The sequence below is a fragment of the Amphibalanus amphitrite genome, unplaced genomic scaffold, assembly GCF_019059575.1.
Source record: "Amphibalanus amphitrite isolate SeventyFive unplaced genomic scaffold, NRLGWU_Aamphi_draft 000217F_arrow, whole genome shotgun sequence".
In the NCBI taxonomy this organism is placed as follows: Eukaryota; Metazoa; Arthropoda; class Thecostraca; order Balanomorpha; family Balanidae; genus Amphibalanus; species Amphibalanus amphitrite.
The window spans coordinates 372,505-394,306 of NW_024881712.1; the positions used below are offsets into that span (position 1 = coordinate 372,505).

The 21,802-nt window shown below is 48.7% G+C and overlaps 2 protein-coding genes across 2 annotated transcripts in view; both read left to right on the plus strand.

The window, feature by feature from the left end:
• The first annotated feature begins 2,602 nt into the window (after positions 1–2,602).
• The window catches only part of LOC122385390 (protein N-terminal asparagine amidohydrolase-like), a 145,820-nt gene continuing 126,620 nt past the window's right edge, over positions 2,603–21,802 (plus strand). The window contains exon 1 of the mRNA XM_043373631.1: positions 2,603–2,923. The gene's annotated coding sequence lies outside the window, so the exon portion shown is untranslated. The remainder of the gene's footprint in view (positions 2,924–21,802) is intronic.
• On the plus strand, positions 18,338–20,293 carry LOC122385396. The gene has a single exon (XM_043373639.1). The coding sequence runs from the start codon at positions 18,338–18,340 to the stop codon at positions 20,291–20,293; it is 1,956 nt and encodes a 651-aa protein (XP_043229574.1).

Sequence of the window (21,802 nt, forward strand, 5' to 3'; positions counted from 1 at the left end):
CCCCCGCGCCATTTCGTTCCTGTTGGAGATAGAGCTTAGCAGTAAAGACCAAAAAGATTCTTTGGGAAGAGACGAATCCAATGATACCCAGTTTTACTTTCTCAGGTCAGTCATTGACCTTCCAGGTCAGGTCAAACTAAAAAATGTTGCTGTTTTGGGTCACCGTTGGATATCAAGTGCGCTGCTTATCAAATACCGATGACGATGCTGTTTTCTGGTGCCAAGCCAGCTAGAACCTCTTTGTCACACTATCCGACCAGAATTTTGCTGCTGAGGTCATTTCAGGTCAAGTTAGGTCAAGGTCAATTATATGTGTTTGTATCAGGGATGCGGAGCCGGAGCCGGAGTCGGAGCCGGAGCCGCCGGAGCCGGCATATTTTGCCCGGAGCCGGAGCCGGAGCCGGAGCCGTGAAACAATATAGCCCGGAGCCGGAGCCGGAGCCGGAGCCGCCAAAAAAAGGGGCGACTCCGGCTCCTTTTTATTTTTTGAAGAGGAAAAAAAATAATTGACCTAGTTCGGTTTGACAGTACAAGGCAGTAAAACATATGGTACTTACGTCATGGGCCATCAAGTGAATGAAAAAATCCGAATATCCCCAGTATCCCACAGTACGCAAACAACTTCCTGTTTGCTCTTCCCCCCCCCCCCCCCACGTCTACTGCATCCCCAGAACATGAGGACCAGTCATCAGGTGACGGCCATTGTTTTCAAACCAGTGCAGTGGACTGCGACTCCCAGCACCGTCTCATCCCAAACACCCCCCACCCCTCACCCCTCAATGCAGCCGAGACGGGTGTCAGCTTACGATGGTTCACTGAACTCCGATTCGCGGCGGCTGCGTTTCCAATGCCATCGCTTCCTAGCCCTTTGTTCTGCCAGTTCTCTCTGAGGTGCGTTTGCACGGGGACGCGGTGAGCCGGTCATGGCAAAGAGTAACGCGTATTACCAATCCAATTTTTCTTCCACCCGTATTTAATTGATTGCGTAGGGGATGTACTGAGTCGGAGCCGGAGCCGCCGGAGCCGGACCATTTTACTCGGAGCCGGAGCCGGAGCCGGAGCCGGAGCCGCCATAACATTTCACCCGGAGCCGGAGCCGGAGCCGGAGCCGATTTTTTCTCCGGAGCCGGAGCCGGAGCCGGAGCCGTCTGAAATTTCCACGGCTCCGCATCCCTGGTTTGTATGTCTGTGTGTGTCTGTGTGTATACTGATGTGTGCACCGATTGTTTTTGGGTCCATATCACATGAAATCATGATCTGAGAAGCTTTTACTAAAAATGCAGTCAAAAAACTTCACAAAAAGTAAATTCAGCTTGCCTAAAACACAATTATCTTAGATGACCTAGGTTGACCTTGACCCTGACCTTGACCCCTGTACATCGTCGAACAACATGTTCCATGATAGGTGGGAGGTAAGACTGGCAAAAAAGGCCGAAATCAGGGTGTCAAAAGCTCACAAGGCCCATGGCAAACGCAAGATGTTGAGAATTGGCCATTTGGGTCATGACATGACCTGAAAAACAAGGTCATATCTCCGAAACCAAAACTCACAGAAACTTGAAATTTTCAGTGGACATCAAGAAAGGATAGACGAGCAGCTATACGAAAATCAGCCTTCTAGCTCTAAAAATGTTGAGTGCAGAGCAGAAAGACTGCCTGGGGGGGGGGGGGGTGGCAACCACCCCCCCCATGTGCGGGCGAGGGTTAAGCAAGCAAAAAAGTATATCATTCGACGTGCCTTGACGTGCTGAGTTCACTGGTGCTTTTTTTAACTCTATCTTAATTAGATCAAAAGTTATAAGCGAAAAACTTTTGACCTATTTTTAGCGAAATTTTTACATTTATACCTCCCAAACCCCCCCTAAATATTGACCTAGAGCAACCAAATTTGCACAGGGGTGAGAACTCCAGGGGGCCCACCTACCTACCAAATTTGGTGTTTCTACGTGCCATAGGAACCAATCGCGAGGGGGGTTGCATCAACCCCCCCCCCCTGCCAGGCCGTGTTGACCTGCCAGGGCGATGGTTAAAATTGGGTATCTCGGCTTCCTCTCGTCACGGGCAACACGCTCGTTTTTTTTTTCGCGAAGCTCTAGCTCGATCAGGGGTCAAACGGCAAGGGGGGGGGGTCCAACCGACCCCCCCTACACGTTAGAAGCTGGCAAACGCCGCACACATGCGAGGGTTAATTTTGTTGCAGCTAGGTTGGGACTTGGGAATATTAGGCTAGGTTGAGAGCTATATCGTTGTTTGATTTGTAAGTAAGTGTTTTTTTTTCAATTTTATAGCGCTTCCTATGTGTTTGTTTCTCAGGAAGCCACCACAATATAGTTACACGGAAACTACACGGTCGTGTCCGGATCTACGCGCCTTCCGGTCGTGTCCGGAAGGCGCGTAGATCCGCAGGTCATCGAAACGAGGGACCGGGAGGTTACAAACTCCCTAAGGATTGTGTATCAATTTCGTACAGGGATTTTGTTAAAGATCGTCCTGACGAAATACGAAGGATTGTCCTCAAGGATTTTTCATTAAGAGCTTTTTACCAGAGTTATTCGCAAAAAAAAAAAAAACAGAGGGACGGGGTCCACCGACCGCGGCAACTGACCGGCGCGGGTCCACCGACCGCGACAACTGACCGGCGCGGGCGCGGCGCGGCGGCTAGCGCGACGGAGGCCGCGGGCCGCGGACCGCCGTACAGTCTCAGCTGCAGTGGCGGCCGCTGTCCGAGGCTGTACGCAGCCGCCCCGTCTCACGAAGGTCCCGGTTTCACGTAACCTCTTCACCTGTGCGGCCTGCGGGCCGGCCGGCACTCGGCAGTGTGGTGGCGGAGCGCGACTGCGGTGGGGCGCGGCCGGTGCGTCTGGCGGCCGGCGGTCCACTCCGGTTCAGCTGTGACCCCCAACAGGCATCGCTTCATCACCAGGTGGGTGGCACACGCGCTACTGGTCACCTGCTATCCATCCTAGGCCACCATGTTTGTTCTATCATGGTCCTCAAGTGCAATTTGCTGCTGCTGCCAGGTGCGATATCCAGGGCACATTCAATCATGTCGCTAGTGGGCTTTTCAGAACACCCGAACTGGTGTGGGGCTGAATGTAGATACATTATCCAGCTCCTTGGTGTTTCAGGCGGAGTCCGCTCGCCGAGGGCCCCGACACGGACTTTTGGTTGGGGGGGGGGGGGACGCCGGACGGTATGTCCTTCGCCCATTGCCCTAGTGGTTCCTCTAAACCTAGGGTACCCCCAAATCCAGTTTTCTCATCGGATTTAGGCCACTTGTTTTCCGTCATTGCTCTGACACGATGGGTATTTTGTAACTTTTTTAAACTAAATAGAAAAGAGAAATGGCAGGCCACCTGGCCTATGTTTTCATAGGCGGCGGAACGGGGAGGGCACCGGGGCACCGTGCCCCCCTTCGATTTTGGCATTTTAACATTAGCCCTATGGGCGTTGCATGGAAAGAATGGGACCAATAGTCGGCAGTGCCCCCCCCCCCCTTAATTGAAGGTGTTCCGCCGCTACTGTATGTTTTTATAATTTATACCAATATAACGCCCTTTTGGGTGCGACCAGCGGAGCGAGCGAGAGGGTGGGCCTTGCACGTGCAAAAATTGCCTCCAACTAACTTGTGCACTGCACTCTACTAACCGGTCCCTAGCGATGTGCCAAATTTGAACGCAATCAGCCTAGCCGTTCTCGGTATTTATATACATAAGGTCCGATCAACAAGGTGATTATAAAAACCACACCACTCGATGTATTTTGAGCTCCTGATTCCACTGTTTCCTTATCCCCGGGTAGGCAAAAATCAGTAGGTCAGGTTAGGTCAGGTTAGATTAGGTTGTGACAATTTTTGTCGTGTTTTTTTTTTCCTATCCTACCCAACAAAACTCCAATTTTTTAAACATTTTTTTCGTGTTTTGTTATTTTGACGTCACTTTCATCAAACAATTTAAATAGAGAAGAAGTAATGCTTTTTACATTTAAATTGCTTTTTGATGATTTATTTTTATTTTTTATGTTCAAATAATATAATTATGATATCTTTTCTATCAAATATGCCTAATAGCTATGACCTTACGTAAACTTCTTTCCATTCGTACCTGCAATTTAGAGCAGAAACTTCCGTTTCCGTTTGAGCAAACTGGTTTGAACCAGTTTTAGCAGGTGCTTTCCAGTGCTTTCCGCTTTCCCGCCAGTCTGTTAGTTGGATCATGGCTTCCGTGCCGGGTGGTTCGTTGTGCTCCGGGTGCAAGTGGGAGGAATACGAACTAGTTTCAGTTGCGTACCGCAACGAGGAACGCGTCCAGCGTATTTTTCGAAACCACGGTGAACTAGATTAGAGGTAAGTAAATTTCATCTGTCCGATCCACTTTTCAAGCATAAATTTTGCATATTCTTACGTTATTTGACATCCTGAATGTAGATAAGATGCTTACATGCGACGTAAAACAGTTCTACCATATTAAAAATATTTGCTACCGTATTTGGGGAAATGTTGGGAACCGGGGTTTTTGGGTCGGGGAGGGAATACAATGCCGTAAGAATGGTCATGAAAGTTGGGGAAAACTGTTGGGAACCGGGGTTTCTCTCCCCACCCATTAACCCCGATTCCCCCTTTCCCACCCAAAAACCCCGGTTCCCAACAGTTTCCCCCAACTTTCATAACCATTCTTACGGCATTGTTTTTCCTTCCCCACCCAAAAACCCCGGTTCCCAACATTTCCCCAAATATGGTAGCAAATATTTTTAATATGGTAGCACTGTTTTCCGCCGCATGTAAGCATCATATCTACATTCAGGATGTCAAATAACGAAAGAATATGCAAAATTTATGCTTGAAATATGGATCGGACTTAATGTAAATATTTACCCCGTTCTCGAGATCTGGAAGCGGCACCCTGCACGTGCGTACGTGCTAAATGGACCCCAACTGACTTTTGCACGGCACCCTTCTAACCGGTCCTTAACCATTGCCAAATTTAAGCGCAATCGGTTCAGCCGTTCTCAAGATCTGGAATCGACCCCGTGCGCACGTGCAGCAGCACACCAACCGTGGCAGATGGGTGCACTAGTGGGTGCCTACCTACATGCCAACTTTCAGCGCAATCGACCCAGTAGTTACAGAATTGTTACAGTTGTAATTGTTACAAAACTGACACCTCTTCGTTTTGCACGTGACACGTGCATAAGGGGTCACCCACATGCATCGGGAATAGTCCAATACTTGGAAGAAGGAATGAAGCTACCCTACAAAAATTACTGCATGTCAATCGGTCAAGTGGTTGCTGATATATAAGCCTCGCAAAGGCGTTCGCACGGCCGGCCGGCCGCTGATACTAAGAAATTTCCGTTAATACATTCCTGCCCGGGGCTGGGAAAATTTAATTGTGTCACCGAGGTTTTTAATTGAAAGTACCGAGGGCCGGTAGGCCCGAGGTACTTTCGATTAAAATACGAGGTGACACAATTAAATTTTCGCAGCTCAGGGCAGGAAGCTATTTCCCATACATGCGTACGGACCGTTGCAAATGTTGTGGAGGAACTAAAACGCCCCAATTTCAACCTTGTTTAGTCTTTCGTGGCTATGGTTTGTTGCGAATTAGCGTCAAAGTTTAAGTTTTATATCGTGATATTTCACTTTATTCATGACAAATAATAAAATCCTTGCATCAAACACAATGTAGGTAGGTATATCATAAGCCAATCAAATAAAATGGACGATAAAATGAAGTTATAAGGAGCAAAAAGATGTTCTTCAACTTTATGATGTGACGTCATTCATAATGACGTCATATATTTGAGAGGTGCAGGAAAACGTCGAGGGGTGCAAGAATATATATTCCCGACCGGGGCTGGGAAAATGCGTTTTATTCACCGAGGTTTTTGTGCGGAGGACCGAGTGCCGGTAGGCACGAGGTCCGTAGCAAAAAACCGAGGTGAATAAAACTGCATTTTCACAGCCCAAGGTTGGGAAGAGATTTACCACATGCCGTACCGGCGCAACAGTTAATATCATTTTCATTTGATTTTTTACACTTTAATCTTAATATTGTGTTAATATTATATAAGTAAATGTTCATATTTATAGTCACCGTGATTATTTTTTTGTGTTTTTCATTATTGGGCTGAGTTGAGTATGAAAGATGAAATTCCTACTTCCCCCTTATTTGGGGTTTGACAAAGCTGAGGACGAAGATGGTGAAGCGCCAGAAGTTAGAATAAAGATATGGAGTCCAGCAGGAGTGAGGAAACCGTGAGGAAAACTGAAAATTGGGTGAAACACTGAATCAAACGCGTCTTGGATCCCAGCTGGAACAATATCAAATGTTTCATTGTGGCACGTTAAGATGCTTCATGCATTTAAATTGTTCGTTTTTTTGCGTGCATTATGTAGAAATAATGATTATTCCGACCATGTTCTGCAGCAATAAATACATTGGCATTGGAACGATAACCTTGTTTAATTGAATTACGTTGACAGCAAAAGTAAGTAAACACGCAGTCACTTACTTTTGCTGTTGCTGTCGTTGCTGTTAGTGAACACACAATCCGTAAATATCTTCTTTGAAATTGGTTCTTCCGCTCAGAATATTCAGTAAAACTTTGTCTGGGAAAATCAAAAAGCCCTAGGGCCGAATCGTTTCCCAAATACCTTCAACATTAGCCGAGGCGGGCCGAAGCCATTTCCCAAATGCACGTGCTAATGTTAAAGGGATATCTCGGCATGTGGTAAAACGTCGAGAGGTGCAGGAAAACACGTTTTCCTGCATGTCTCGGAAACCAATCAGCATTGACTTCTTGTATGTTTCAAAAGTGTAGTAGGTATAATGCACGTGCCATTTTAATGCCTGGCTTTCTCGATTTAAAGGGACTATCCCACCTTTAACATGGGGTTTGAGTTGAGATAGCCAAGTTTGCGGCGAGGTTCAGAAACCACTATCTATCTAGGTTGCAACCCCCGCGGCCTCTTGGTGTTGAAGAAATTCGTTCCCTTCATTTGAAAATGGGCCTTGTACAAGGCCCTATCTTCAACATGGAGCGACCGTTAGTGTGACGTCACCTCGTTTAGTCATTCTGATTTAAATGGGTTTGTTCGTTGAAATATCGCTTAAAACTTGGTCTGAACTTTGTTGTGGTGCCTACAGAGTAAAAAGAATCAGCTTTATGACAGTAATGTGGCCTGGGGAAGGAGGTAATTTTGGGCTGTGACGTCACATATTTGAAAGTTTGTGTTTGGAATATGGGAAGACTAAGATGTTTAATGAAAAATAAATGCCAGAACCGTGTTCCTGGTCATCCAATCTATAAAGTCGGGCACAATTTAACTGGTTTTAACAACATTTTAGAAGGTGGGATAGTCCCTTTAAACGTGCAATGTTGCATGTATGGGAAAAAGAAGACGTTCTTGAAGGTGTGATGGAAAAGGCCCTTGAAGAAATTGAGGCAGCAAAAATGTAGCGACCAAGAAGAAGATAGCCTATTGATTTACACACCGTTGCAGTTCTGGCTATATATCTTGGTAGCTAGACCAATGATCGGCACGGGACCAGCATCCACGTATCGATAATTGAACGAGCTATCAAATAACATCGATTTATGCCATGAAGGCACCGGCGAATGTATGATGAATCATGCGATTTGGAGATAGCTGGCGCAACTAGATATTGTTTTCGATGGAAGGGGGTCAGAGTTTTTAAAGCAGGCCCCCACGGCACACCCACTTTTAAAATATTTTAGTATGCGGTGCGCTTCTTGCCATTTAGTTAAGGATCCCTGCAAGCATGTTGGTTTTGACTTTTGACCTAGATTGGCTCGAGCTCAATTTTTAAGGTCGAGATTTGTTTTGCTAAGACCTTTCGTCTGGTCACTAACATTTCATTTTCGGTAGAGCTGCTTCATTTACAGAGCAATGCAAAGGAAAGGGAAACACCCGCGGACCTGGGCACTGGATTGGACTAGACTTTCCCTGGGTTGGATTTCCCTGGCTCGGCTAGCCTAGTCCGTACCACATCTGTACGTGGCTTATAAAAAAATGCACATCACATTTCAGTTGCATGTATTTCGTTGTAGTTACATATTCACATGGTTATATCAAAGACAAAGACTACAAACGCACAACCGCACAGACACTTACGTATCTACAACACATGGGCGAGAAAAGAGATCTCCCAGGTGCCGCCAGTAGGGGAGAATGGGGCACATTCGTGCAAAAAATGGATAAATCCATATATCTGTTCTTTGGTTAGTGCAATGGCAAAATTGTTGATTATAGTATGGAGAGGAACTATTGCAGATATTTTTCCTCTTAAAAGTTATCCTCTAGAATTATTGCTTCTATTAGAAAAAATGACTTTTAATAACTCTGAACGTTTGCACGAAACTGCCCCACCTATGGGGCACACTCGTGCAAGGGATGGGACACTTCCGTGCACCCTGCAAAGTTCGAGAAATTACCGGGCATTACTAGAAATTTACCAAAGGAAATTGACGGGGGACATTTCAGTTGATTCCTTTCGACAAGAATGCATTGCACAACATATGTAGAAAGAATGGGCTGGCCAACAAGAATGTGCCAACTGCCGGCCTCCGTGACCTTGCCAAGGTCGCTTGAATTACTCGCCACGACGTCGCAAGCAGCCGGGACTGAGTCAGGTGAGCGTGATTAGTGAAACCTATCACAGATAAAGTCATAAATCGCAAAAACTAAAAAAAAAGCACGAATGTGCCCCCAGGCAGTGTGTACACGAACCTGCCTGAAAAGCTGAACCACATTTCCGAGCCAGGATCACGAAAATGGATGATATGAGAAAGGTTTGGAAAGCTCACGAATATGAAAAATTTGCGTTTTAATCGAGCATGACAGCAGGTACAGTGCTGTCTTCTACGGTGAACGGAGGGCGGCAATGATACACATATTTCCATAATTTACCTTGAGCTCGTGCAGTCACTCGTGTTCCCATAAACTGCTGAAAACGAATGTGCCCCATGCACGAATGTGCCCCACTCTCCCCTTACGGCCCAATATGAGCTCGTACGGGCGCTCCCGCGCCGCGGTCGAAGTTGCTGTTTGCTCGTCGGCCTTCTCCTTCACACTGTGCAGTGTGCACGGTAGGTTATTTGAGTACATGACTTCGATAGCCGGCAGATCCCACTCGTCGTAGCTGACCCTCACCTACAACGCTGCTTGTAGGTGGGCATACGAGAACGTCGCACACAATAGCCCCAGTGGATGGCACCACTGTATATATTATGCATGACTCCGTCCGACCAACCAGTACAGTCATTAGAAGATCCAGAAGTTACTTGATATGCTGGGGGAGGCATGCTCCCCAATAATGTGCTTCATTTTTGCTTTTTCAAAAATTTCTCGGATTGTGACATATTATGCCTATTTGTGCTGTTTAAATCAAACTTCTTATAAAAGTTGTTAGTTTTCCTCTCAATGCGAGGAAAAGTGCGGAAGTTCGTACCTTTGGGGTGTTGCAGAGGGGGACAAATACTCCAACGTGCCCCTCGAACCATCAGTGGTCACGGCGGTGAGCGCTATTTTGCTTCAAGTTGCATGTAAGTGTTCAGCACCCACAAAGTATTCAGCATCATATTTGTTTTGTACTCACAAGATCAATTGTTTTTTTTTTCTTCAGTTCAGGTTCACGTTCAAGTAGTAGGCTAATGTTGGACTTGCGTTTATTTTATGCCGACATCGAAAATGCTTCGGTTACTGGATCTTCCTTTATTATGTTTCAGTTGATAGCCCGTTGTCCGCGTGTGTCTTGTCCTTTTTCTATTAATATCCCTCCTTCATTGAAAATCCATCGCAGTTCACATTTTGAACGTTTCGAACATATCTCCACTTCACATTAACTTGCCAGAAACACACTTGACCTCGTTCAGTTTGCCAGGATGGAGAGCCAACTTTTCATATGATTTAACGTGAGGTTTTAGCAACAATATATGTTTTTAAAGAAAAAAATGAAGTTTGTTATTTGTCAATTAAAGGCTTATGCCGAAAACTCAGGACATGCATTAACCCTATTAGTGGCAGGCTCCTGGTTACCCCCTATTAGTGGCAGGGGGGGGGGGCTGTTTACGACCCCCCTTGATATCTCGAGATCTAACGGGCCGATTTTCAAAATTCAAACGGCATTCGATTTCGCTCAACGTGATCTACATTTCTAAAAAATAAAAATTAAAAAATGTCAATAGAGGGGGTAGAGGGGGGTAAAAACGGGCAAATTGCAGATACATTTTAGATTGTTTATCACGGCCAGGTTTCTGAACCAATCTTAACGCAACTTTTGCCGATCGATAGAGAATGAACCAGGAATTCACATGGATCCTAAAAATATGCATTTTCAAAAATCATAGGCGGATACAGATCATTGAGATTGGGGGTACACAAAAAGTATAGTAAATAAGGTTTTTGTTGGTACTGTTTCTAAACAGGTTGGTAATGGTCTTGTTATGTTACAATTTTCTTATGAGAGAACGACTACAATTGTATTGGTCATGCATAGGCGGTGTCAGGGCACCTATGTTGGGAGGTAAAACATAACCCCCCTTTTTGGACGCCTGGATCCGCCTATTATAGCAAAAACGTGAAAAGAAGATGCACAATAACTGTATATGTTATCACATGATACCTTTCATTCACTGTTCGTAAAACTGGTGCAGCATCGTGATCTTCGCCCAAATGACTCGCTTCACGAATAGGACCCCCCAATTCCCAGTGCTCTGGAGCCGCCCCTGGTAAAGTTATGAACTTGAAATTTTCAGGGAATGTGCCCAATTTAGTTTTAGGAAAAGTCAGAAAATTTCAGCATCGTAGCTTCAGCGGTTTCGGAGATATTCCCGAAAAACCTGAGGGGTGGATAAACCCCCCCCCCTGCCACTAATAGGGTTAAGACATAAAGTACAACTAAAGCTAAAAGCAAAACTCGTAAGCTGTTTTACTGCGAGGTAGAGCAAGGGTGAAATTGGGTGAAATTGACAGCACGAAAGCAAACGTCATTCGACTTTTTTACTACGGCACGTGCTTTTATGAAACACAACCCAGGATCTTCCTACTGGTCACCAGTAAAACTGCGCTATGGTAACCTAGTAAATTTGCAACTCTCGGTAAAAGTAATTTTTGCTTTATGAAACATAATTTACTGGTTAACAGTAAAATCGTGCTTTTTACTATTACTTTTTACTAGAAAAAGCTTTGAGAGAGGCTACAGTAGTGGCTGAGCTCTTACACGACCCCCACCAAACACGGTTTGGTAGCAGAGTAATGACGTCAGCCGGGCGTGAAGTTTTCCTTTCACCATAGGGCTTGCACACAAACTGGTCAAAGTTTGAGCCAGGATTTGCTAGTCTAAACATGCAAAAAACGATCAAATTTTGGCATCAATAGATTCAGTGTTTCATTGTATTGTGTGTCTCAAAGCATCCATCATTTAGCCTCAGAGAAGGTGTAAAGTGTTCAAAATCGGAACTGAAAAAGATGCTACCTGAGCACAGAATCTGGTAGCATCACGTGACTTGTTTGTAGTAGTTTAATGATAATTTACTGATATAATTGTCAATATACTGCTTAAAACAACATTATTAATACATATTAAACTTTTAATACTTTCAATAAGGTCATAACATTGCAAATCACAAAAGTTTTAAAAAATAGTCACGTGCGTGGGTGTTAGGGAATGTCACAGGTGCGTCAGATTTGTAACTGGGGCTTTGCTTTCAAACATCGGGTCTACCTGTTTCTTATAGGTATTTTGCTCCTACATTTGTACATACATTGTACATTTACATTTGTACATTGCATATACATTACACATACATTTGTACATTACATTGTATTTCACTGATCCTGATCAGTGCCGGCTTTGCCCATGGAAACGGCCTCGGTCATCCGGATCAGTAGCGGCTCCACTGATCCGGATACGAATCCCTTCGCCCATGGAAGCGTGCGATCGATGTGTCCTGAAAGGAAGTGGACGTAGTCTTCTTTATTTGTAGGACTACATAAGCGTAGGAACCATGGGTGCAAGGGTGCAGCTGCACCCACAATATTTATCCATTGGGTGCAGACAATGTATTCTGCACCCACAATAATCTGAACCAAAAACCCCTTTTTCATCAACACTACTTCCCATGCAGCACGGCAAATTCAGGATATGTTGCCTACTATCCATCTTTCGAAGCATTTGCTACTGTGATCAGTGATGGTCTTCAAAACTTACATTTGTGCTGAAAAAAGGGAAATGGAGCATGTGATTGAACACATACCGAACCGATGACCCACTGTCAAAAATTTTAGCCCGATATCTTCGAAAATGGCTAAGTTGGCCGCTTTTACTTTTTGCGGTAGTCAATATTTACAATATTAGCCCTCGAATGTGTGCAGCGTTTTCCAGCTTCTAATGTGTAGGGGGAGGGGGAGGGGGTCGGTCGGACCCCCTGTTGTTCGGCCCCTGATCGAGCTAGAGCTTCGCGGAAAAAACGAGGGTGTTGCCCGTGACGAGAGGAAGCCGATGATACCCAATTTTAAGGTCCTCCTTCATTGGTTGACCTTCCAGGTCAGGTCAATATTCCAAAAGTCGGGAAAATCGGGACCTGCTAGAACTGCGTAAAGTGAAGCTGTTATCGGGTTTTTCGGGGTGCTGATCACAAATAACTGATGTTAGTTTTGATCACAGATGATTTCTTCATGCATTAGGCCAGATCGGGTCAGGTCAGGTCAGGTCAACCATTAGGCGTCCTACCGGCTATCCATAGTAGGTGTCAATTACCACTGACGGCCTCGTAGCATGTCACGAAAGCACTGAAACTACTTCGTAAACGTTCAAATGGATGCTAAATTCGAAATCAGCCCTATAAACTACCCTAGAAACATGTAAAACTCGAAAAAGTGAACCGAGGTCATCAAAGGTCAATGACCTGACCTGACCTTCAGGTTATCTTCACACCCACCGTGATGCATGGGAAGAACATCATTTCACATGTTTGGACGTCTACAATCACAAAAAGACTGGAAACGCGCGGATAATGTGAGCTGACATACGCCAAATCGCGATTCCGGCCGAACATGGTCTCGAGAATCAGGTCACAGGTCAAAGGTCTTTTGGGTCAGGGTCATAAAATGTTTAGAGTAGGTGTAAAACTGATCAACTCGAGGGTACTAAAAGTTTCGTCGCGATCGGACGCTTTTTGCGCGAGTTATTTGCGAACAACAATGGGGGGGGGGGGGTTCATCCGACCCCCCTACACATGCGAGGGTCAATGCTTCCAAATGCACTTATCGGTTGGTACCTTTTCGACATGGTACACCCTCAAAGCTCGTAACGAGCCTTCGCTCGGGTGTCGCCCCCCCCCCCCCGCTTCACCGGCCATGGCTGGATTTCTGCACCCATGCACCCACAATGTTCCAGCCGTTCCTACGCCCATGTAGGACTTCCTTGATGAAAAATAATTTAGAAATGCATTGTCTGGTGTTTTTTGCTATGATCAGAACAGACTGACTCGCTCTCCCGCTCTGCCAGCATACTCATGCACGGCCAGTGCAGCGACCCCTGACCCAAGCCGCCGTGAAAGGTGGTAGGTACATGTGGGGCGTGGGCCAACTTTCCCCAGCGCACGCGTGCATTTAACCGGGCGGCCTGTACAGACTACAGGGTGTAACGAAATTATCCGGACATCATTCTTCCCGCTGGAATCAAGAAGTAAAATAATCCGGAGCTTTTCCTTGTAAATGACGATAAAGTCACCTTTCATAAGAACACCGTTATGAATGCACTGGAGCATTCCAGCCACCGGGTTCTCTCCAGCACACTGGGTTTGATGCGGACCGACGCCGTCTTCACCTGTGCCCACAGTCGGGCGGTGCTGGTGGCGGGTGTCTCTTCATTCGCCGTCTGCCAGGCAATGGTCCACACGTTTTTCATGGGATTGGATTGGGACTATTTCCAATACATACCCCGTTAGCCCAGAAAGATAGGAGGTTCTCTCAGCATCATTTATCATTCTGTTAGGGACTTGAGGGTGGCGCGCCGCCCCGCATAAAGACAGCGCGGCTTGAATCAGGCCTCAGCAAGCGTTCAGAAACCGAGCCCTCCTGTGCCGTCTGTTTGAGCCCTCCTGTGCCGTCTGTTTGAGCCCTCCTGTGCCGTCTGTTTGAGCCCTCCTGTGCCGTCTGTTTGAGCCCTCCTGTGCCGTCTGTTTGAGCCCTCCTGTGCCGTCTGTTTGAGCGCCACCAACCATTCATTGGCCAGGATGTTGCTCCAGTAGTACCTACTCGTTGTCATTGGTGGTTTTCTGTGACACAACGTGGAATTGGAACATCGCACAGCAGCTGAACATGCTCCAGACCTGCAGCTCGGCCGGATGTTTGACGTTGGTGACGGCAGAAACATTCTAGCTACTGGCCGCTCATACGCGGCCGATTTGACGGTTTAACCCTCGCCCTGGCATGGGGATCGATGCGACTCCCCCAAGGTTTTTCAAAGGATAGCGTGAAAACAGCGGCGCGAAGCGCCGACAAATTTGGCACAGCTTACCTTTTTACCTGGATTGGAAACAGGATTCCGGCGGCTGCAGTAAGGGGCCGAAAACAGAATCGAATATTTCGTGCCCAGACTTCGATATCTCCTCTCACAGGCAAAAAACAATATTGGTTTATATGAATGAAACTTATAAAGAAGCAATCTAGCCGTGCTCGTGTTTATTGTTGCATTTTTGCATGGCAACTTATTTTACTAAACGTTTGCTGGTTACACTTTCTTCACCGTGGTGAGGGAACGCATGCCACTGATTTGATTATAATGATTTCTCACTCTCATCCACAAAAAGTACTTGTACATGTGAGTTTGATCTCTTTATTTACATGGTAATCGACGCCAGTCCTGTCACAACGAACCATCGAAACGTTACAATTCAAACAAACGTCACAAGACACCCCTTCAAGTGTCACTTCGCCTGCCCTCCCAATTTCACCAGCGACCTTACTTCCCCGCCTTACATCTTCTTGACCCTGTTGAGCTTTCGCCTCTTGTCGCTCCTCGATCGGGTTGCACCTGCAGTGGCTGGGGTGTCTGCTTCCTGACTTTTGATGGACAGCACTGTTTGCCTCACTTATCAACCATGTGTACACTTTCCAGCAAATATGTAGATTGAAAACCGTCGTATACATTTCTGGAAGGAGGCTCCTTAGGACGTCGTGGCTATCATTGCAAACGACTTCCGGTCAGTTCGACATCCCGGTTTACGACTATCTTCGTCACTTCTGCGTCACTTCTTGGTTGATCGCAGACCAGCAGCTGGTTCCTGTTCACTTCCGTCTTCGGAAGTTAACTCCAAATCTGGCAGATCCTCACGGTGAGGTCGATGTATTCCTCGTCTTCCTCCAGTCGTACCTCCAGCGGCGTAGCCCCATGATCGATCAGCAGGCTGGAGGAGGCACCGTACTTGTTACGCCTGGTGGCCGAGCGTGCCAAGGCGCCGGAGCTGTGCCCCAGGGAGGCCTTGGCGCTGCCATCCAGGTCCTCCATTTCAGCGGATTTCGCCACCGCGGCCACTAGCTCCTGGATGACAAGAGCACCATCCTGCTGTCACTCCTGCTGTGATGGTGCCGTTCGGGCGGAGTCGTCGGCGGATCTGGAATGTGACCAGTGACCACCATCTGAGGCCCTTAGTTCGGAGTACCGCCTCATTCTCCAGGAACTGTCGGACACTCGACCAGTTGTAGTTGCCACCTGATAGCTGATATTGTCATTCGTGAAGAACGCATCGGTCTGGGCCTGTAGCGGACTGAGCCGGAGCGGGTTGGCCTGTGCGTTGCTCGACAGGTGGCGCTAGTTGTGGACACAGGGGGCGACGATGTTCGTACTGACCATTGGATGGTGGCGCCACCCTAAGCCAGTGGTGGCGCAGAAAGTCCAGTGCGCCGCCCATCGACGTGGCGTTTTTTGGCTGTGTGGCGCCGGCGTGAGACGCATGGAGTTTGTGCGCCGCCGTTCGCCACAATGTGATTCGGTGGAAAAACTTTGGTATGTTCTTTCATTATTTTATATTATTTGCCGTTTCTATTGCATTGTTAATGTGATATGAGCCTGACATGATATTAGCGATATTTCGGCGATAGGTAGACCCATGTCTATCGGATAGAGAGTGAAAATGCGTTTCTGACTGATTTCAGAAACCTACCTACATTCTACATTCTACCTACATTCTACATTCTACGTTCTACGTTACTACACCGCTACTACTTCTATCTACGGTCCGCATTTCTCCGCTATGCCGCTGTCTTATTTGTCCGTTCCTACCACCAATTGTTCACCTAAACAACTTTGCCTTACCATATCGTTTTCGCTGTTGGCACGCTGCCAGATGACCCTTTTGCCATGAAAGCCTGAATATATTATTTATTTGTTTTTATTTGTAGTGTCTCAAAGCCCTAACCGTTTCCCACAACAGTTTCAAAGTTTCCACAGCCTAGTGATATGGTTGTAGGTCTATGCAAAAGTTTGTCAGAATGCCAAAGGACTTTCCGAACATGATGCTGTTGTTATGAGTGTATCTCATTTGAAGATTCTGTCTTGATCGCCCGAAGAGGCTTCTCAGGGTGTAGGTCGTGTTAATGACAGTTTCTTGTGGCGAGAAGTTTTGTACTTGCTGCTGAGAATTGCAATTGTGACTCAGTTCCTGATTGGCGTTGTGCTGTTAAATCCAGAACATGTCTGTAGCACAATTGAAACAGAAGCGAGGCAGATTGTTAGCTGCACTGACCAGGGTCAGGAGGAGGGCTTTCGTCTTGATTGATACCAGAGGTAGTCGGACTCAGCTAGCGTCAATCGTCCATGAGCTTGATCAGGCACTCGAGCAGTTGGAGGAGATGACAGATAGTTTAGTTTCTGTGCTGACATCTCAAGAGGAAGTTGATCAGGCAAGAGTGTATCAAGCAGAAGCAGACAGGCAGCATGAAGAAGCGGTGACCCGGATTGAAGTGCATTTGAAGGAGAGGAAGGATGATCCACCATCAGTTGCATCAAAGCAGGCGTCAGACTCTGCAGCATCAGACAAGACGTCAGCATCCCGGCTGGCAGAGATAGAGGCCAAGGTGAAGCAGCTAGAGCTGGAGCAGCTGCAGAAAAGGCTTGAGACGGAGAAGGAAGAGCAACAGATCCAGAGGAAGATGAAGCTACAAGAAGCAAAGGATGCTCATGCAGCTGCCGAGCTGCGTGCACAGTTGGCAAGAGCAGCTGAAGATGACCTAGCGTGGGACCGGAGAAATGATTTCTGTGGTGAGACCAAGGTCTGTGAAGCCCAAGGGGCACCTAGTGAAGAAGCTGGTTCGACTCATCTCAGCCGAGCCATCCCACCAGCTGCACGAGCTGTCCAAGGGGCAGCCACTGTTGAAGTAGCCGGTCCGTCTCGTCCCAGCCACACCATCTCACCGGCCGTTGGAGCTGTCCAAGGGGCAGCCACTGTTGAAGTAGCCGGTCCGTCTCGTCCCAGCCACACCATCTCACCGGCCGTTGGAGCTGTCCAAGGGGTAGCCACTGTTGAAGAAGCCGGTTCGTCACGTCCCAGCCACACCATCTCACCGGCCGTTGGAGCTGCCCAAGGGGCACTCGGCGCCGACACAGCTGATTTGTTTTATTACAGTCATGTTCCCCCACCGGCTGTTGGAGCTGCCCGAGCACCCACTACTGAACTAGCCGGTCAGTTTCGACCCACAGCCAGTGATGCAGTCGCCCAAGGGGCGCCCTGTGTTTCATCGCTGCTGCACAATAGTCTTCCGCGCTTGACTCTGCCGAAGTTCGGCGGCGAGCCGGCCGAGTGGCCGAAGTGGTGGGCTTCTTTTAAAGTTTTAGTACATGAACAGATCTCACTCTCCCCAACAGAAAAACTGATACACCTGCAAGCATCAGTGGTTGGTACTGCTAAGCTCACCATCAGTGGGATGATGTTTGATGGGGCCCTATATGAAGAGGCGGTGCGTGCTCTGCAGGACAGGTTTGGCCGCCAGGAAGATGTCGTACACGCGTACCTGCAAGAGATCTTCTCCTGCCCTGCGCCCTCCCAACTAGATCCGGTTGGACTAGAGCGCCTGCACGCATCAGTCCACTGTGCTGTCATGATATTCAGGAGTCTCGGCTACGATGGGGATCTGAATAGTTTCGAGAACCTCAGACGAGTTGTTCAAAGGCTCCCATCTGAGATGAAACGTCTATGGGGAGAATATGTCTTGAACCTGGGAGAGAGGCCGACACTGGTGCACTTTGACGAATGGCTTCGCAGGCAGGTCAGGGTGGCCCTCAACTACGCTGCCGTGTCTCCACAGCAGAATATGGCGACTGGCAAGAAGCCGGCAGGACAGCCTCAGCGGTGGAAGGGCGACGTGAAGCTGAGGCCCGTCCAAAGAAGTGCTCTGGCCACAGAGATTGATACATCAGGCACGACTTGTGTATGCTGCAAGGAGCAGCATGAGGTGACAACGTGTCCGATCTTCTTGAAGAAATCGGTTGATGAAAGAGCCCACTTCATCGCCAGTGCGAGGTGCTGTTTCTTCTGTCTGAAGGCTGGACATGGCGTTCGGCACTGTCGCTCGGCAAGGCCGTGCGGCATCGACAGCTGCAAGATGAGACATCATCAGGTGCTCCATGGCAGCAAGAGGGTCGACCTCAGGAACACTGGCCAGCGCGTGGTAGCAGCAGCATCAGTGAAGGCGGGCGCGACCACAACCCTGCTGCAGGTCGTACCAGTCACCGTCCTTGCCAGTGGTGGCAAGGAAAAGCAGGTCTGGGCTCTACTAGACCCTGGTTCTCAGACTTCACTGGTGTCCGAAGAGGTAATGACGCAGCTGAATCTTCAAGGGGAGCCACAAACCCTCCGCCTGCAAAACGTGGAAGGATGCGGGCGCCTCCAGAACTCCGTGAAGATGAAACTGGAGCTCAAGGCGTCAGGTGGCGACGGATCAAGAATAGTGGTCCCTGAAGTTTTCTCCGTCAGGGACATCAACGTCACGGTTCCAGAGCTCCCTGACAAGAGGATCGAATGGAAGCACCTGCTGGACCTCGACCTTCCAGACTGCTCAGGGAAGAGGGTCGATCTTCTTCTCGGCGCCAACGTCCTTGAAGCGGTGCTTCAGCTGGAAGCGAGGACAGGGAAGGCGGGCCAACCGGTGGCCATCAGAACCGTCTTCGGGTGGACGCTGACGGGCACGGTGAAGGGATTCCTGCCAGAACGAACGCGCCAGGTGATGCTGATCAGGAAGATGGCTCCAGACGATCAACTGTCAGCAGCACTCCAGGAGTGGTGGAGCACGGAATCGTTTGGGAGCAGGTTTGAAGGCCAGGATGCCAAATCTCCCCAAGACGTCAGAGCCGTGAAGATCATGGAAGACACAACCAGGAGACTGGACAATCGCTACGAGACGGGACTCCTGTGGATGAGTGATGATGTGTGCCTACCTGATAACAAGATGATGGCGGCCAACCGGCTGTACTCCCTGGAGAAGACCCTGATGCGACAATCTGAGAAAGCAGAAGCTTATAAGAAGGTTGTCGAGGGGTACGTCGAGCGCGGATTCGCTCGCAAGCTAACCCCAGAAGAAGATCAAGAAGCACACCCAAGGAAGTGGTACCTGCCACATCATGGTGTAACGAACCCCCGGAAGCCCGGGAAGCTCAGAGTAGTGTTTGATGCGGCTGCGAAGTGTGGCAACACTTCTCTGAATGATGTGCTGCTCACGGGACCTGACCTTCTTAAGAATCTGCCCGGCATCCTCCTGAGGTTCAGAGAGGAACCCGTCGCTCTGACCGCTGATATCGAGTGTATGTACCACCAGGTCCAGATAACTCCGCAAGATCAACCAGCACTGAGGTTCCTCTGGAGAGATTTGGATGCAACGAAGCAACCAGAACCATACACCATGCAGGTCGCGATCTTCGGGGCCAGAAGCAGTCCCGCATCAGCAAACTTCGTCCTGCAGCAGACCGCTAAGGACTGCAGCAGTAGCACCCCGGCAGGGAGAGCAGCTAGAGAAGCGGCACTTACAAGTTTCTATATGGATGACTTCGTCCACGCTACGAGAACCGAAGAAGAGGCAGCTGAGATGCAAACCGAGGTGACAGAACTTCTCAGAAGAGGGGGGTTCAGGCTGACAAAGTGGATGAGCAGCTCGCGGAAGGTCTTGGAACGGATCGAAGCCGCAGAGCGCGTTCAAGACATCGATGTCGCGGTTCAGTGTGCTAGGCTGCGCCTGGAACACCATCAACGACACCTTGGGAGTCAGAGCTGTTGACTCACGTGTACCGTCAACGAAGAGAGGAGTAGTGCAAGGAGTAGCTCGACTATTCGACCCTCTGGGGCTAGTCGCTCCGTTCTCTCTCCAGGCTAAAGTTCTCATTCAACGCCTCTGGGCGGGGAACTACGACTGGGACGATGAGCTCGAGGGGACGGAGCTGCAGAGGTGGTCTCAGTGGCTCTCGGAGTTACACTATCTGGAGCGGGTAACCGTCCCGCGATGCTTCGGAGGCGTGTCGGCAAGTGACAGCTGTCGGAGAGAGCTTCACATCTTCTGTGATGCTTCTCAGGATGCCTTCGGTGCTGCCGCGTACGTCGCTACGACGATGCCTGATGGTCGCCGCGTCTGCTCCTTGGCTATGGCGAAGACCAGGGTGGCACCCCTCAAGCAGATCTCAATTGTAAGGCTGGAGTTGCAAGCAGCTGTGCTGGGCGTCAGAGTAGCAAACGTGCTACGGACGGAGCTGTCGGTCAGGGTGGATAGGGTCCTATTCTGGACCGACAGCACAGTTGTTCTGCAGTATGTGGAAAATGACAGCCGCCGCTTTCACACATTTGTCGCTAATAGGGTGGCAGAAATTCGAGAGTCTTCTTGCCCTGATCAGTGGCGACACGTGCCGTCGAGTCTGAACGCAGCTGACGTTGTTTCCAGGGGAGCTACGTTGTCTGACCTGTCATCAGATTCTCGCTGGAGCGCGGGTCCTGGGTTCCTGCTCCAGGAGGAGAACTGCTGGCCGGAACAGCCATCTCTCACGAGTACGGCTGTACTGAAAAACGACCCAGAAGTGAGGACGGAATCAGTCATGCTCACTGTGAAGCATGACTCTGATACTACGGTGCTTCCCGACGCTTCGAGATTCTCTTCGTGGACGAAGTACAGAAGAACCGTGGCATGGGTACTGAGGTTTGTGAAGAACTGTGCCCCAAAGTCCTGTCAGGAACGAGCAGACTGGAGACGCGCAGGACCTCTGTCAGCAGAGGAACTGAAGCAAGCAGAGACGAAGGTACTGAAAGACTGTCAAGCTAGATGCTTCGCTGAAGAACTGGCAGAGATCCAAGCTGGCAAAGAAGTGAAGACTGAAGGGAAACTGCGACAAGTGACACCTTTCCTGGATGGTGAGGGTGTGATGAGAGTCGGTGGGCGTATCGACAAAGCGCCCGTGGCCTATTCGACTCGCCACCCGGTGATCCTGCCATCGAGAGACGACGTTACTCGCCTGGTAGTGACGCACTGCCATGTGAAGGTTCTTCACTCACGACAAGAAAGAACGTTGACAGAAGTCAGGAAGACATATTGGATTCTGAAGGCCCGCTCGACAGTCCGGAGGATCCTACACGAGTGTACCGTGTGCAAAAGACGAAGAGCGATCGCGCAGGTCCCAAGAATGGCAGAGCTGCCGGCCAGCCGGTATGACACGTCCAGAGCCTTCAGCACGGTAGGAGTCGACTACTTCGGGCCAATGTTCGTGAAGAAGTACAGGAGGACCGAGAAGAGATACGGCGTCTT

Excerpts from the sequence above, each read along its gene's own strand:
- LOC122385396 (XM_043373639.1), top strand. The coding sequence starts at position 18,338 with ATGGCGACTGGCAAGAAGCCGGCAGGACAGCCTCAGCGGTGGAAGGGC.